This window comes from Rhincodon typus, chromosome 6, assembly GCF_021869965.1.
Source record: "Rhincodon typus isolate 14 chromosome 6, sRhiTyp1.1, whole genome shotgun sequence".
Lineage (NCBI taxonomy): Eukaryota > Metazoa > Chordata > Chondrichthyes > Orectolobiformes > Rhincodontidae > Rhincodon > Rhincodon typus.
Genome location: NC_063337.1, coordinates 108,377,696 through 108,396,539, shown reverse-complemented (window position 1 = coordinate 108,396,539; position 18,844 = coordinate 108,377,696). Strand labels below are relative to the sequence as shown.

The 18,844-nt window shown below is 41.8% G+C and overlaps 2 protein-coding genes across 2 annotated transcripts in view; one reads left to right on the top strand and one right to left on the bottom strand.

Annotated features, from left to right (window-relative positions):
- The window catches only part of LOC109936403, a 151,664-nt gene extending 135,376 nt beyond the window's left edge, over nt 1–16,288 (bottom strand). The window contains exon 1 of the mRNA XM_048598434.1: nt 15,775–16,288. Within this exon, the coding sequence (XP_048454391.1) occupies nt 15,775–16,285 (511 nt within the window). The 5' untranslated portion in view covers nt 16,286–16,288. The remainder of the gene's footprint in view (nt 1–15,774) is intronic.
- Nucleotides 16,289–17,429: 1,141 nt separating this feature from the next.
- arhgap42a (Rho GTPase activating protein 42a) overlaps nt 17,430–18,844 on the top strand; it is a 120,796-nt gene continuing 119,381 nt past the window's right edge. The window contains exon 1 of the mRNA XM_048598432.1: nt 17,430–17,525. Coding sequence (XP_048454389.1) covers nt 17,430–17,525 — 96 coding nt within the window. The remainder of the gene's footprint in view (nt 17,526–18,844) is intronic.

Below are 18,844 nucleotides of genomic sequence, written 5' to 3'. Positions count from 1 at the left end.
AAATTCACCAGAGAAGAAGAAAAGAACAAACAGCTCCCATTCCTGGAAGTCATGGTAAAACGCAGGGCCAACAGCGAATTTCTGACCAAGGCATACAGAAAGGCCATACACACGGATCAAGTCCTAAATTTCACCAGTAACCACCCCAACACCCACGAACAGAGTTGCATGAAAACACTATTCAAATGAGCCGCAACACACTGCAGCAACCCAGACCTACACCAAAATGAAGAGGAATATCTCCACCAAGTATTTACAGACAACGGATACCCAAACAACTGGGTCCGATTATGCCTGTCACACAAACAACAAGAAGATGATATAGTATGCTCCGACACACTTATCATGTGACCATGCATCAAGAATGTATCTGAACTGACCACAAGACTCATATGACCACTGGGCATCAGAGTGGCACACAAACCTACATCAACCCTATGCCAACTGCTAACAAGAACCAAAGACCCCTCACCCACGATAGACAGAACCAACATAACATACAAGATTCTATGCAAGGACTGTGACAAACATTACATTGGACAGACAGGAAGAAAACTGGCTATGAGAATACATGAACACCAACCAGCAACAAAAAGACACATGACCAATACTCACTTGGCTCCATACATATAGACAAGAAGGACCACCAGTTTGTTTGGGACAACGCCAGAATCCTAGGACAAGCCACACAGAGGCAAGTATGAGAATTCCTAGAGGCCTGGTTCTCCACCAAGAAGGCCATCAATAAACACATAGAATTAGACCCTATATATACACCACTGCGAAGAAAAACCGAAAATGAGGTAATCAACTCTAACGGACCCCAGAGTTTAAATACCAGGCTGGAACATACAACGGCGCTTCATCGGAGGCTGCGCTGATGATGTTACCCAGCAGGGTAATGAAACGTGTGCAAACTAATGAACCAACTTGGCAAGCGAACCAACCACAATTGTGTCACGTGTACACATTTTTCAAGTTTTTAAGTGACTCGTCTACAATGAAAAATTAGTCAAAGGGAAATGGGAAAGAAAGTTCTCTCATAAGGAAGGCCGTCCAGATTCAATGTATCAATGCACCAAAGTTAACTGGATGCACAATTCTTCTCTAAAATACCATCCACACATATAGTGAATATATATTAGATTTTAATTGTTTAAGTTAAACTTAAGCCAAGATAAAAGTTACATGACATGTGAAATCATAAACATTCGACCCTAAAGAGTGCATTATAAATAAAACAGTACAGTAGAGCTGGATAACATTGAATAAGAGTGATTAAAAGTCTATAAAAATCCTTAAAATGTCCAAAGGCAGTAAAAGAGTAATTCTAGGTATGCAAAGGTCATAGTTTGTGACTTTTTTTTTAAATAGTCAACACATGAAACCACCTGAGCCGGCCTCCTAATACAATGTCCAAAAATTTAACATTATTATGATGAGACAATTTTGTAAGCCTGGTTCCAAATGCTTGTATTTTGTTGTCTTCTCCTCCCACGCTGTCTCAAGAAATGAGTCATTGTCTTCAAGTGGATTAAAACATCAACCACAACAACCTCTTCACTGCACATAACAACAAGGTCAGGCTTCCATGGCCACCTATCATCACTTCTATCTGCAAATTCAACCAATACATCCTATCCACTACATGTGAACTATTTTAATAACTCAGCTATTTCGTAGTGCCAATGGATCAGCCAGTGAACTTTTGCTTTCTTTTTTCTAACTTTTTTTTTGTTGTTTCTGCTACTTCTGAATAGCTTGTTTTACTGTAAGTGCAAAATATATGCATTTCTTTATATGAAAAAATGTTGGCTTATACTGCATTGAAGATCAGGATACAGTAGCAACATCATCAACAGAATGCTAAAATGTGGATGAATGAACAAGAAACTAGAACTGACATAGTACAGGTGGCAGTCATTGAGTCCTCCAACCGGGAGAACATTTTGTGATATTGCGACCCTTAGTGCTGCTTCTTCCAAGTAGTGTTCAACAAGGAGCAGTACTGATTCATTAGGTAGTGAAATCAGTAAGTCTGTCCTACTTAGGGATGGTGATGGAGTAATTTGGGACATAGTAAGATATGATTTTGTGGGTGGGACCATATTAGGCTTTTACCTGACTAGCCTGTGGGACAGTTCACCTAATTCCAACACAATTTTGGTCCTAGAATTAAATGGACACAAGAACTACTGGGCATGCTAAGACCATAAAACCATAGATCTCGGCCATACAGCCCATTGAATCTGTTCTGCCAGTAAGTCATGGCTCATATGTTTCTCAATCCCATTCTCCTGCTTTCTCCCCATAAGCCTTGATATCCTTACTGATCAAAAACCTATCTCTCTCTGTCTTAAATACACTAAATAACTCACATCCTTTTGCGGCAACTAGCTCCACAGATTCACAGATTCTGGCTTAAGTAAATCCTCCTCATCGCAGTTCTAAAGGGTGTCCCTTCAGTCTAATTCTGTGCCCTTAGGTCCTAGTCTCTCCTACCAGTATTCTGCAAGTTTCAAAGAGATGCCCCCACTCATCCTTCTAAACTCCTTCAAGTACAGACACAGAGTCCTCAACGGCTCCTCGTGCAACAAGCTTTTCACTTGCAAGATCATCTTTTTATACCTCCTCTGGACCCTCTCCAACACCAGCACAACCTTCCTTCGATACAGGCCCGAAACTGCTCACAATATTCCAGGTATGGCTTAACCAAAGCCTCATACAGCTTCAACACTAGACCTCCGCTCTTCTAGCCCTCTCGAAATGAATGGTAACATTGCATTTACTTTCCTAACTGCCAACTGAACTTGCATGTTAACCTTCAGAGATTCCTGACCTAAATCCCTTCGTACTTCAGATTTACAAAGCCTTTCCCTACTTAGAAAATAGTCTACACATCTATTCCTCCTACTAACATGCATAAACTCACACCGTCCCATACTCTATGTCGATCGGCCACTTTTCTGCCCATTCTCCTACCACATCCAAGTCTTTCTGCAGCCTCCCCACTTCCTCAACACTACCTGTCCCTCCACCTATCTTTGTGTCATCAGCAAACTTAGCAGCAATGCTGTCAGTTCCTTCGTCCAGATTGTTAATGTATAACTTGAACAGTTGTGTCCAAACACTGACCCCAACAGAACTCCACTAGCTACCACCCTGAAAAAGACCCCTTTCTCCCCACTCTCTGCCTTCTGCCAGTCAGCCAATCCTCCAGTCATGCCAGTACCTTGCCTGTAACACCATAGGCTTTTATTTAGCAGCCTCCTGTACGGCACCTTGGCAAAGACCTTCTGGAAATTCAAAGAAATCACATCCATTGTTTCTCCTATGTCTAACTTGCTCATTACCTCCTCAAAGAATTCTAACAGATTTGTCAGGCATGGCGTCTCCTTGACAAAGCTGTGCTGACTCAGCTCTACTTTACTATGCACTTCCAAGTACTCTGCAATCTCATCCTTCATAGTAGATTCCAAAATCTTGCCAATGACTGACAGGCTAACCAGCCTTTAATTTCCTGCCACCTTAAATAAGGTGTTACATTAGCCATTTTCCAGGCCTTTCGGACCTTCCTTGACTCCAGTGCTTCTGAAAGATCACCACTAAAGCCTCCACGGTTGCCTCAACTATCTCCTTCAGAACTCTGCGGTGCTGACAATCTGGTCCAAGTAATTTATCCACTTTCAGACCTTTCAGCTTCCCCAGCATCTTCTCCTTTGTGATGGCCACTACTCTCACCTCTGCCCTCAACTTTTGAAGTTCTAGTACGCTACTGGCGTCTGCCACAGTGAAGACTGATACAAAGTACCGATTCAGTTTTTCTGCCATTTCTTGATCTCTATTACTTCTTCACCAACCTCATTTCCCAGGAGATCTACACCACATTGTATGCACCTTGAGGTTTCCAGTACAAGGTGAATGCTGTGTTGTCCATACGTTTTCATTCTTTTTAACTTTTACATAGCAGTAAGATACAAATGAAATGGCTAGCTAGGCCATGTCAGAGGGTAGTTAAGAGTCAACCACATTGTGTCAGGAGTCACACGTGTGCCAAGCCTGGTAACATCAGATTTCATTCCCTGAAGTTTTTGTGACAATCCAGCAACTTCATTTATTAATTCCAGGTTTGTTAAATAATTTATATTCCTCAAAGGGGAACACAAGGTGTGTGCCAAGTTGGGCTTTGATCACTGACCTTTGGAGTTTTAGTCTGGCGCTCTTAGATTATTCGTCAAGTAACATTGGCACTGTATTACCATTCCTCACAAAGAAACGTAACCACTTTGAAAAAAGGCTTTTCTGGGAACTACAAAACCATAGAGGCATTTCTATGAACAAAATTAACCTTCTTAAAATATTTGTTTAAGTGGCTCATTGCATTTTTGGAGCAATTTGATCCTTTCCCTTTATCCCTCCTTTCTCTTGGTATATTTTTGCTGTTTGCTCATCCTTTCATCACTCCACAATCTAATTCTTTATATTTTCTTTTGCATAACTCACTTGCTTTTAATTTGAATCTTTCCCATCTCTTCTGTTGTGATTGATTACTATTTTGTAAATGTAGAATTTGTACCAACAAGAAATGTGTCTACATGCAGTGGAGGAAGTGTCAGATAATAAACAAAAAGATCTCTGGATGCAACATTGATTTTATTTGTGGAATTAATCAGGACATTTATTCTAAGCATAAAAGAATTTCTGTACTTCAGAAATTCAGAACAGGCTAGGACTTGACGCAGGAAGTCAGTCATAGAATGATAATGGTATATAGAAGGCTGTCAAACAAGTTTAAGGCAGCTAAAATTCTGATTCATTTATTGCTCATATCATTTACCTCACAAAACCAACCTGCAGCAACAGACATTACCCAGCTGGGGAATCCAAAAAATCAAAATACACATCCCAAGAAGCAAATTTATTTTAGTGAATATTGTACAGCACAATTAAGTCCAGCCTTTCAAGAAAAAAAGTTACAAATTCAAGAACAAAGAAGCAGCCTTTTCTTCAGAATACGTTGCCTTTCACTGTAATTATTTTTAAAGACGTTATAAAACTACATATCCAATTAAATGACGAGTTGACCAAGACGTACAATCAACCTGTTCAAGGGAATATTTTTTGTTAAAAAAATTAGCAATATAAAATTCAAAGATATTATATCCATGCCCATAATCAAAATATTTTGAATCTTTCCCACAGCAAGAACCATGTTGAGAAACAAATGTTTCGTTATGTTCTGCTTATACTGAAAGTTATAAATTATATGAACGAAATTCAGCAATTTAAAATTAAGTCCGTCACAATTTTGCTTAAAGGTTACAACTGTGGCAACTAAAGTAAAGGTCAGAAATCTGGCTTTATGTTCAAAGTAAAACTAATTATCAAAATGGGTGTTTTCAGATCATTTAAGTATTGAGTCAGTGAAACTAAGTTGTAAAACTTCATTGAGAGATTATGTGCTGTGTTCTGTGGAAGGGTCACCGGACCTGAAACGTTAACTCTGATTTTCTCTTCACAGATGCTGCCAGACCTTCCAAGCTTTTCCAGCAACTTTGTTTTTGATCCTGATTTACAGTATTGCAGTTCTTTCATTTTTTATATGGTATAAGATCCATCTAGTTGATTTGCTGCCACCATCCTAGTAGGGGTTGACTAACCCTGTTTGATCTAATGTGGTAGAGGGTAATCACCTGGCAATCTAAAGACAAGAGACTCTTAAACAAGGTGTTGTATATCACATGGTACCAACTAGGTACAGGTTCCTTTTGTAAGATAGACAGCGCTGACTTTTGGTAAAATTCAGCCCCAAATGTTAATTTTGTCAAGTTTCATGTAGGATTTCTTGCAATGAGGCCTACTGTATTATTTTATGTTATTTTTCAAAATTTGCCCCATTAACCATGCACCCGCTTGTTGTAGCCTCCTTCTTGCCAAGTCGTAAATATTTGTGACTGCTAGGACATCCCAGGATTCCTGGTGCCGAATCTCTATTTAAAACACAATTGAGCAGTAATTCAAGCGCTGTCAATCTGGAAATATATGGTTCATGTTATTTGAGCCAGAGATATCGGACAACGGAAAATTAACGTTCTATTGAGACAAAGGTGAGCCAGTGGACATGATCTATTTGGGTTTCCAGAAAGCCTTTGACAGGGTATCGCACGTGAGGCTGCGAAGTAAGATAAGACCCATGGTGTTTGGGGCATGGTACTGGCATGGACAGAGGATTGGCTGGCTGGCAGAAGGCAGAGAGTAGGGATAAAGGGATCTTTTTCGGGACAGCAACAGGTAACCAGTGGAGTTCTCGTGGGGTCAGAGTTTGGACCACAACTGTTCATATTATACATTAACAGTCAGGATGAAGGAAATTTGGGCATTATTGATAAGTTTGCAGATGACTCAAAACATAGGTGCGGGGGGATGGGGGTCAGGTAGTGTTGAGGTAGCAGGGAGGCTGCAGAAGGAATTGGACAGGCTAGGTGATTGGGAAAAGAAGAGGCAGATGCAATAAAATACAGGAAAGTTGAAGTCATCGATTTTTGCTGGAAGAAGAGGTGTAGACTATTTTCTAAATGGGAAAACGGTTTCAGAAATCAGAAACACAAAGGTACTTGGGAGTCCTAGATCAGGAATCTCTTAAGGTTGACATGCAGGTTCAGTCGGTGATTAGGAAGCCAAATGTAATGTTGGCATTCATTTCAAGAGCGCTAGAATACAACAGCTGGGGTGTACCGCTGAGGACATATAAGGCTCTGGTCAGACCGCATATTTCTATGGAAGGATGTGCTGGCATTGGAGGGGGTCCAGAGAAGGTTTACAACAAAGACCTCGGGGATGAAGGGCTTGTCATATGAGTAGCAGTTGAGGATCCTGGGTCTGTACAGGGCAGCACAGTGACTCAGTGGTTGGCACTGCTGCCTCACATCGCCTGGGGCACGGGTTTGATTCCACCCTCGGGTGACTGTCTGTGTGGAGTTTGCACATTCTCCCCGTGTCTGCGTGGGTTTCCTCTGGGTGCTCTGGTTTCCTCCCACAGTCCAAAGATGTGCAGGCTAGGTGGATTGGCTATGCTAAATTGCCTGTAGTTTTCAGGGAGGTATAGATCAGGCGGGTTATATGGGGATGGGTCTGGATGGGATGCTCTGAGGGTCGGTGTGGACTTGTTGGACTGAAGGGCCTGTTTCCACACTGTAGGGATTCTATGAGATTCTATACTCAGAGTTTAGATAGATGATGCAGGAATCTGTTTGAAACTTACCGAATACTGAGAGACCTGGATAGAGTGGACGTGGAGATGATGTTTCCACTAGGAGGAGAGACTAGGACCCAAAGCACAGCCTCATTATGAAGGGACGGCCCTTTAGAACGAAGATAAGGAGGAATGTCTTCAGCTAGAAGGTGGTTAATTTATGGAACTCATTGCTGCAAAGGGCTGTAAAGGCCAAGTCATTGAGTATATTTAAAACAGAGATCGATGGCTTCTCGATTGGTAAGGGGATCAAGGTTATGGGGTGGAAGGCAGGAGAACAAGGTTGAGAAACATATCAGCCATGATGGAATGACAGAGCAGATTCAATGGGCTGAATAGTCTAATTCTTTGCCTATATATTATGGTCTTATATTTTGCAGATGAGACCCTGGAGGTCTTGGTGGATGGGAGAGGTGACCTGTCATTCCAGAGCTAGCAGACAAGACCATGCCACCAAATGTCATAAGCCTGGTCCGCGGTTGCGACCCAGGTCAGTGCTGTTGTCATTGACCGGATAAATGTCTGACAATGCAGGAAGAAGGTGAATGACCTTCTCAAGTCCTTGAGGGGAAGTGCCACCACTTTCGCTCTGCTACCTCACACTCACTATCTCTGCTACTGCACCAAGCTCCCTCCAAGGCTCATTGCCTACCACTCTCATGTTGCCTTCAACATTTCCCTTCCTCACTCTTGCCCTTTGATCTCTCTTTTTATAAACCTGAATGGTCTCTGTGCTGTCTCTTATTCAGGACACATTAGCACCTTTCTCCCACCTGCAAAAGCAGCAAGAGCTGTGCCAGCCACTTTCATCTCACTCAGTCACTCCCTTGGTCTCATTCCAGGAAATAAGCCCATAGTAAGGCAGAGAGAGCCAAGCTGGGTGGTAGGAGGCCTGGCATTCAGCTCCCCACACTCTCTGAAGAGACGATTCTGGCACTGGAAGATGAGGACCATGACTGCTCATGTAGTTATGCTGAAACCTCTATGTCCCAGCAACCATTTTTGTCCATTGCTGTGCCGTTCTTCCATTACCACAACTGAAAATGTATTCTTAACATACTCAAACACCCATCCTTTTCTCATAGCTCTTTCACACTTTTCACTCTGACACGTTTGAGTAGCATCTGCACTGTCTCCACAACCTTAAAGGCAGTCTGCAAGACATCTCCTCTTTCACCTCAGTTGAAGCAGCCATAGATCCCTCAGACAATGTACCAGCAAATCTGCCTCCTGTCCTCTCTGTCAGGTCAGATACTGACACTTCTGTAGATTTTTTTTTGGCTAGATTTGGGTTTGGAGGACGTGATAGTGATCATCAGCACTCTGAAGATTGCTGAAGATCAGCTACCTCCTCAGCCCCAACCAGGAGGGTAATGCATGGAATTAGCTATTCAAAATGTTACACAAATGGAAAAGCACACACAGGAACAGCAGATTGGTTTGTCAAAGGTACTGGGAAAACTGACTCAAAGTTTGGAAGAACTTGTCAAAGCTGTTTGTATCATATTGTCTCTGGCATGCCAGCATCTGGCTGCCCCCACAGACAGGTTGGTGGCTGCCATGGCAACCAGGTCCAGCACACTTAGTATGAGCCGGATATATGTACAGACTTGAAGTCCATTGCTCTAGCCATGGGTGCTCAACAAAGTTCCGAGATACACAGACTCCAGTGTAGGGCAGCCTTTCTCCATCCTAGGTGTCGACCCCAGATCAGCACCAAGATGTAGTGGAGGGAAAGGAATAAGGGCACATTGGTGGCATGGTAAAAAGTTCATTGTAAATACATTCCCATATTTGCAAATGTATGGTTATTGTTTATTAGCAGCGGCAACAGCTATGTCTTTCGAGCAGTAACCACTGTTCCCTGTAAGCTGTGTGCATGCAATTATTATTAATTAAGGGCTGAATTTCTTGATATCAAAAGCAAATGAGTCTTTAAGCTCCATTAAAAATAACCCATGTGCAATTCAAAGAGGAATGACTTTCGAAGATCTCCAAAATGCTGTCTTCGAAACACAAACAGGGGGCAAAAATAGGTGAGTCCTTCAATTTTCATGAAAGTGACAAAGTCTTAGAAACTATTGGCACCAAAGCAAATGCTGAAGGCAAGGTGAGCACTGGAACAAAGCGTTATGGATGGATAATGGCATTTGAACCAAAAAAAATCTGCACATGATTCTATCATTAGAATTATTATTATCATGAAACCACAATGAAGATAGAATTTCACAAATGATTACCAAAACACCACGAGATCATGAGAGAAGGGTAGAGTTTTAAAAATACAAAAGGACCAATCCCAATAAGGTCTTTTAACATTCATTGTAATTTTAATCATAGTTGTGTCACCAATGCATGATTTTATATAATGAGGCCATTCAGCCTATCAAGTCTACACTGACATGCCAAAGACCATCAGATCCATAGCCAGTTCCCCACCCTATCCCTGTCAGGCTGCATTTACCAAAGCTGATCTACCTAATGTGCACACCTGCACAATTAACCATAGCTAAGCTGCACATCTTTGGACTGTGGAAGGAAACCAGAGCGCGCAGCAGAAACACACACAGACACAGGGAGAACATGCAAACTCCACACTCCGAGTCATCCAAGGCTGGGATTGAACCCACATCTCTGCAACTGTGAGGCAGCAGTGCTAACCACTATGCCACTGTGTTGAACAATTATCAGTTCAAAGCAATGGGCAAATCTAATCAGTCAACCATTCCCTTAATATTAAGGAAGACCTACTGCAATTATACAGGTCTGTGGTAAAACCATATTTTGAGTGTTATGTATACTTGTGGTCTCTTTACCAAAGAAAGAATAGAGTTGCATAAACAAGGTACAGAGGTTTTCTCGAATGATTCCCAGGTTGACAGGGCTGACTGATGAGGTCAGGTGGAATTAATTCAATCTTTAATCTTCTAAACTTCAAAGATTAAGGATAGATCTTAGTCAACATAAAATTCTCAGAGTACTTGGCTGGGTAGATCAAAGTCTACTTCCTTTGGCTAGGATGGGAGTGGGGTTTCATAATCTCAGGTGAAGCAGTTGGCCATTTAGCACTAAGAAGAGGAAAGATTTCTTCCCTCAGATGGTTGTGAACCTTTGGAATTCTCTTATCTAGAGAGCTGTAGGTGCTCAGTGTAATATATTCAAGACCAAGAATTCAAAAATCTGTCAATCAAGAAAATATTAAATGGCAGACCAGGACTGAGGGGCCAAAAACCTACTCACTTTCCATATTCTTTTGCTATTGGTTGGCAAATATCTAACAACCTCAAATGTAAATTAATTGATCTATATCGTTTTGTGAGTTCCGCACTTCTACTTCCTTCACTATAGAGAAGTGAAAGCATTCCCTAACTTCTGTCCTGATGGTGTTGTTGTGACTTTAACATAATGATCTTTGCCAATGATGCCACCTCCGCAAAAATCATTTATCTCTTTATCAATTCTTTTTAAAATCCTAAAACTTCAACTAATTAATATCATGATATCAGGGAATACAAACGTAGTTTATGTACTTCTTAAATTAAACCTTAAGAATTGTGGTAACATTCTGGTGAAGCTGTGCTGCATTCAAAATACTATTTCATCACAGCTCTATATAGTTGCAGCAGGTCTTCCTTAGTATTAAGGGAGTGATTGACTGATTAGACTTGCCCATCACTTTGACTGATAATTATTCAATATCTGAATTGGTGTCACAATCATCAACCAGGCGTTCCTCAGAGTAGCCTATGAACTAAGATTTGTATAAGCTCATATATCAATAATAACCAAAATTACAGTATTGCCAGGAGTGACCACTGGACAGTGTTCACAAAGATAAAATCTTTTCTTCATATTAAAGGATACAATCCATCATACTCTGTGATACTACCGCCATACTGAACGGGATCGATTTAGAACAGATTTAGCAACTCAAAACTGGGCACCCATGAGCTGCTGTGGCCTTCAGCAACAGCAAGATTGTATATAACCATAATTTAAAAGACTACCAATTACCATAATTACCAAGCCAGGGAATAAAACGTGGCTCAATGAAAAGCACAGGAGGGAATGCCAATAACAGCACCAGGCATAGTTAAGAATAACGTGTTAATTTGCTAAAGCAACAAACCAAGAATACTTGCATGCTAAACAGTGGAACATGATAATGAGAACTATGTGAACGCACATCCGAATGGTCAAAACTAAGTTGTACAATCTTGCTGCATCCAGTTGTGAATGATGGTGGACATTGAAATAACTAACAGGAGAATAAAAGCAAAAAAAAAGAGGATGCTGGAAATCTGAAACAAACACAGAAAATGCTGGAGAAACTCAACACGTCTGGTAGCATCTGTGGAGAGAGAAGAATTAATATGAGGAAACCCCATCAATATCCTATCCCCAATGATAAAGGAGCCCAGCACATCAGTGTAAAAGAATGAATCTTTTGGCATTCCTGTCTGAAGATAGTTGGAAGAGACCTCATCTCAAGGTCCCTTTATCTCAGATGCCAGTCTTCAGCCAACCTGATTCACTCTATGTGATATCCAGAAAACAGATGAAATAAACCAATACTTGCAAAGATCATTAGCCCTGACAACATTTTGACAATTGCATCAAAGACTATATTCCAGAGCTAGTCATGCCACTAACTAAGATCTTCCAGTACAGCAACAACTCTGACATCTACACCACAAAGTAAAAAAAAAGTTACGGTTTGTCATATCCACAAAGAGCAAGTCAAATGCAACCTCACCACTCCATCAGTCTACTCTCAATCATCAGCAAAATGATGAAAAGGGTCATTGAAAATTTATCAAGAAGCATTTCCTCAATAATAAACTGTTTGGTGACAACAAGTTTAGCTTGTGTCAGGTCCATTCAGCTTCTGACCTCATTACAAATTTGATCTGATCATGGACAAAAGGACAGATCTAATGTAATGTGAAAATGTCTACTTCAAATTCAGTGGGGTACCACAAACAACACAGATAACAGTCCATTGTATTGGGGTTAGTACATAAGCATGCTTAGATGACTAGCTAACTAATGGAAGAGTTGGGATAAGGGAGGGGGCATATCCAGCATGGCAGTTCTGATGAAGGGTCCTGACCCGAAACATCAACTTTACTGTTCCTCTGATGTTGTCTGACTTGTTGTGTTCCTCCAGCTCCACACTGTGTTGACTGTAACAATCTGTAACTGGTGCAGTGCAGCAGCATTAGTGCTGGGGCTAGATTTATTTCCAAAACACAATGATGACTTCGATGAGGGAAGTGAATATCCTCTCACTAAGCAGACAGGCTAAGTGATTAGAATATCATTTGGGAAATGTGAGGTTATGCAATTTGACAGGAAGAACAGAAGAGCTGAATATTATCTAAGTGGATAAAGATTACAGAAAGCTGCAGTGATGTGGAGGTGATTTTTGAATCAGAGATAGTAGGAACTGCAGATGCTGGAGAATCCGAGACAACAAGGTGCAGGGCTGGATGAACACAGCAGGCCAAGCAGCATCATAGGAGCAGAAAGGCTGACGTTTCGGGCCTAGACCCTTCATCAGAAAAGGGGGAGGGGAAGGGGGTTTTGAAATAAATAGGGAGAGAGTGGGAGGCGGATAGAAGAGGGATAGAGGAGAGGATAGGTGGAGAGGAAACAAACAGGTCGAAGAGGCGGGGATGGGGCCAGGAAAGGTGAGTGTAGGTAGGGAGTTAGGAAGGGGATAGGTCAGTCCAGGGAGGACGGACAGGTCAAGGGGGCGGGATGAGGTTGGTCGGTAGGAGATGGAGGTGCGGCTTGAGGTGGGAGGAGGGGATAGGTGGGAGGAAGAACAGGTTAGGGAGGCAGAAACGAGCTGGACTGGTTTTGGGATGCGGTAGGAGGAGGGGAGATTTTGAAACTTGTGAAATCCACATTGATACCATTGGGCTGCAGGGTTCCCAAGCGGAATATGAGTTGCTGTTCCTGCAACCTTCAGGTGGCATCGTTGTGGCACTGCAGGAGGCCCAGGATGGACATGTCGTCTGAGGAATGGGAGGGTGAGTTGAAATGGTTCGCGACTGGGAGGTGCAGTTGTTTATTGCGAACCGAGCGTAGGTGTTCTGCAAAGCGGTCCCCGAGTCTCCGCTTGGTTTCTCCGATGTAGAGGAAGCCACACCGGGTACAGCAGATGCAGTATACCACATTGGCAGATGTGCAGGTGAACATCTGCTTGATGTGGAAAGTCTTCTTGGGGCCGGGAATGGGGGTGAGGGAGGAGGTATGGGGGCAGGTGTAGCACTTCCTGCGGTTGCAGGGAAAAGTGCCGGGTGCGGTGGAGCTGGAGGGGAGTGTGGAGCGGACAAGGGAGTCACGGAGAGAGTTGTCCCTCCGGAAAGCAGATAAGGGTGGGGAGGGACTGGGGTGGACAAGGTCAAAAATCACACAACACCAGGTTATAGTCCTAGAGGTTTATTTGAAAACACTAGCGTTTGGAGCTCTGCTCTTTCCTCAAGTGTAGCATGGAAAAGGAGGTATATCAACACAGAATTTATAAGCAGAAAGGTAACAACCCTAAAAATGGCTCGCATTTTTATGGTTGTTACCTAAATGCATTTAAATCGCATTTTAATCAATAGAAACCTGTGTCTCCTTTCTAACTGATTAAGGATTAACAGGAGGCAGTCGGCCCGCCATTTTTAGGGTTGTTACCTTTCTGCTTATAAGTTCTGTGTTGGTATACCTTTCCTTCCACACTACATCTGAGGATGGAGCAGAGCTCCAAAAGCTGGTGTTTTCAAATAAACCTGTTGGATTATAACCTGGTGCCATGTGATTAGAAAGCTGCAGTACAAAGGGACTGGGGTCCTTGTGCATAAATCACAAATGCTAGCGTACAGGTTCAGCGGGTAATAGGAAAGAGATATGGAATGCTGGCTTTTATTTAAAATGAAATACAGTAGAAAAAGTGCAAGTCTTTCTGAAACTAAGTAAGGCACATTAGACAACACTTAGAACAGCAATCATTTTCCAGTGATGATTCACAAGGTTGATTCCAAGCATGGAGGGATGTTCTTCTGAGGACAGGTTGAAAAGGTTGGGTTTGTGCTGATTGTAGTTTAGAAGAATGAGAGGCAACATTACTGAAACATAAGATTCTTAGAGGGCTTGACAGGGTAGATATGGAAAGGTTGTTTCCTCTTGTGGGGGGGAAGACTAGAACCAGAGGGTATAATGTCAGAGTAAGGGGTCACCCTGTTAGGGTAGAGACAAGATGAAAACTCTTCTCGCAAAAGGGTAGTGAATCTGTGGAATTCTTTACCAGATGCTGTAAAATCTAGGTCATTCATTATATTCAGGCTCAGAGATTTTTAATTAGTAAGGGGATCAAGGATTATAGGGAAAATGCAGGAAAGTGGAGTTGAGGATTATCAAATCAACCATGATCTCACTGGAGGGTAAAGCAGATCTAATGGGCCAAATAGCCAACTTCTGCTCCATAGTCTTGTGTTCTTACTGTTCTAGATCTACCACCTCACATTGTATCTACATAAAAATTCTTGCCTCATATACACACCGATTCTGCAAGTATATTATGACATTATGTACTTCGCAGAATTCCTCATTTTAGTATTAACCATAAATTTTGATGTTACACTTTGATTCATGAACCAAATTATGCAAATCATGAATAGTGATCCAAGTACCAGTCTTCTTTGAAGATTAATTCTCTCCAAACTTCTCCCAGCTTAAGTAACTCTGTTTTCAGCCAATTAGTTATCCACAGTTTACTCCATTTCCACATGCTCTACTCTTGATTATGAATCTATTATGTTGTACTATTTACAAGTACACAAGCATTTATATGAAACATACACAGCATTTGCTGGCGAAAAGCTCAGCAGATCTGGCAGCATCTGTGGAGAAATATCTATCAGAATTAATGTTTCGGGTCCGGTAACCCTTCCTCAGAACTGGAACATGCCTATTACTTATACAAAAAAAATGAAATTACTCATGAAGCACCACCTTCCCTTTACAAGCAGTATTTTAAAAAATATTTTCTGCATGCTTTCCTATTACATATTCGAGCAAATGTTGCAAAATCTTTCCTGCCACTGATGTTCGGGTCCTGGGATTTTTTTTTTATGCAGGTAGGAATAGCATTACTTGCTACTAGTGCTCCACAAGTCATCGGCTTCTCTGTAAATACCGTGTTTGCGAATGTAACATCAGCCTTGACCTCGCTAGATGTGAAGTAGTTTATTAATAATCTCCCTCTTATCTACCATCAACCGCAACTTTGAACTGTTGCCTTCCAATTATTCCATTAAACAAGTGACAAATTTTGTCATATGACTATTATAAATTGACTAGGCTAGTTGCTTATTTTGTTCCTAAAAAACATTTACTTAAGCTTCGAAAAATTCAAGTCAATTCCAATGGTTGTACTGGCCACAGCCACAAGGAGCGCTCCTTCCTTTTCATTCAAACTTTTCCCACAGTCTCAAACGAACGATATTTTTTTTAAACAATCCACTTACTTTTCAATGCGTTAATCAGCATGAGCCCGTCTTTAATCAGCTCCTTGATGAATTTGTTGGTCCGCTCCAGCTCGATCTCATGCGCTTTCAGACGATCCCTGAAGTCGGGGCTGTCCAGGGAGCAATCGGTGAACTCCAGAGTGGGGAGCCCCATTGCCACTGGAGCCCGGGACCGAACCTCAGCCCGCGGCCGCTCGCTCACACGGTCCCGGTCTACAGCCGCCGCTCGACTCGCTCCCGAAGTACGTTCCAAACGCAGCGATCCAGCGCAGCGCTGCCAAAAGCAGACGATGCCAACACCTTGTCCACACAGCTGAACCTGTGCTTGCTTCTTTTGTCTCCGTCTTGCGGCCAGTCCTGAAAGCGAGACGGTTCGAATTTCTTTACTGCGATGGTTAAAGCAGCAGGAAAGCACAGAGCCCAATGTGTCTGAAAGCCAGCATCCTGCTTCGCTGCTTCTGTCAGAGCTGTCGCTTAGTCCTGTGTCCGCACCGCTGCTTGTACCGCCCATCTACACAACACTTCCGTCTAACCTAACGCAGAACTAGCCCACCACTTCACATTCTTGTAAGGAGAGCGTTTTGTCAGATTCATACTTTTCACTTTGAATTTTGAGTACTCGGTATTTCATCATATTAGGGAACTCCAAGCCCAACCATGCAGTTGGGGTTTATATCCAGTGTTTGATATCTTTAGTAACTTGGCGAACTGTGTTTTAGGACTTCGGTGATCGTACTATCTTTTGTGCTTTTAAGTGTGTCCGTTTGAACGAGAATATAATGTTAACAGTTTTAACCACAGCAAGCTTCATCTATGTATAGACCAATATATTCAGGTCAGTTTCATTTGTCAAGAGTACGTAGCATCCAAAGTGGCCAAGAGTTGCTGATCGTAGTCCTTCTAATCTCGATGCCACATAAAAAGGCGAGGACAAGTAGGCCTCCAATACTACCACAGCTAATACCTCGTTTCTAACCATCGTTGAAAACTACGCTTCCCGTCGCGCGCACGAATAAAAACAGGCTTTAATTCGTTTATTCAGAAATCCAGCCTAGCGATATTCACATATTTATAATTTTTTTTAACAAAAGTTTTGAGATTTGATGGTGAAACATCTGTAGTCAATATTGCCATCCATATTAGGGCATTGCAGGGAATACTTTAACTCCGTTCGGCATTCAGTGTTTCAACAGACCTAAGGTTCTCTGGGTTAAACAACCACGTGCAGAGTATGTGGGAAAGTTTCGGAGAGGCCATGGGAGGGAAAGGGGCATGAAGAAAAAGACAACGGGGGCGGTGGAGAGAAAACACTCAATGTTTTGAGTCCAGTGGCCTTTTTAATATTCTGAAGATCTGAGTTTCTCCAGCAATTTCTGTTTTCATTTCTTAAATATTACTGAGCGAGACTGATACCTCAGTTTAGAGGCATCTTAATTAGGTGTAGGGGTTGGCTTTAAGCTCAAGAAGGTGGACAGTGAGGTAATGAATTTTCCGTAAAGTTGCTGACTGAAGGGGCAGTGGGGGAGGAAGGCCTGAAAGCAAAGTGGGCCGCGGAGGGGAGCAAATGTGCTACACTCACAAAGAGAGATTACAATTTATAAAATCAGCCAAAAATATGACCGGAGCAGAGTTTCATACATTAGATTTGGAAGCCTATGGATAAAGTCTGTTTACGGACCCTGATCAGCAGGCTTGTGGAATTGGTTGTGGTCAAAGAGCCTCAAGATGAAAGGTCATCTGGTGAAAGGAAGGTGTGGAAAATGAATAATAATTGTTGAATGGCGATGGCCACTTAAACCGGATGTTTCCGCTTCTGAACCTCCATTGGCTCATAATGGAGATGTATTTGAGAAAGATACCGGTCAAGGCAGAAGAATGCTGCCCAGGAGAGCTGGAGACAAATTATTTGCATAATTTAGTAAAATTACTTATAATTAAAATTCATTAATTATAAAGAATACCAAAAAATCAAGACAACTCCACAAATAACATCATACAGCTATTGCTTGCTCGCTCAACCAATTTCATTGCTGATTGTACCCAAGTAGTGTTTGATATGTAACGTGACGTTACATTGAAAACAATGGGGTGTTGTCTACTGTCCAATATTACATTCATAGCACCACCTACTGGAACAATAGCTCTAAAATTTTAAGACAGCTCACTGCTTTAACTTACAACAACAAATATACTTGATTTAAGAGGAATGCATAAGCTTTTTACTGGAACATATACTTTACCTCGAACAATTCTTAAGTCCTCTGCTGTGTGATACTACCTATGGTAGCCAAATCCCTTTGAGGACCAGCATCTTGAACATAGGGGACTGGGGATGCAAGCAGAAAAGGGAACCCCAGTGCAATGCAGGCCTGCTAAAGCATCAAGTGGCCTGCTTCCCATGTTGGTCAAAATGAAGAAGTCATTCTTAGGAGGGAACGACCCTCCTGTGGCTATTTTTTTTTAAATCAAAATTCTAGCTCTGTTTTAAATTAATTTAATGATACAGCCTCCACTGTTTTCAGGGTAAAAGAATTCCAGACTAGCACCCCTCTGTCGAAAAAATAACCTTCCTCTTTAAAAGAGTGACCACTTATTCTCAAACTGTGTCTCCTAGTTCAAGACTTCCCTACAAAAGGAAATATTCTCCCAGTACCTACCCCTTCAGGATCATTTATGTTTCAATGAGATTTCTAAGGATACAGGGCCAACCTATCCAACCTTTCTGTATATGATAATCCGCTCATCCAAGTGTGTCAGATAAACTTTCTCTCTATTCCTTCTAAAGTAATTATATCCTTTTTTCAAATAAGGAAGCCAAATCTCTTTGCAATATTCCTTATGTGATCTCACCAAGGCTATATACGGCTGCTATAAAACTTTCCTACTTATATACTCCTTTTATTTCCTTATATTCTATAAGTGGACAAGTGAACTCTGATTGGTAGAGTCACTCTCTGGGGCAACACCGCTACCAATCAGAGTCCACTTGCCAACAAATGATACTCTTACAGTATAAAATGTTTATATTGGTATTCTTGTGAATGTCCCAACTCATATAAGAGGAAAATCT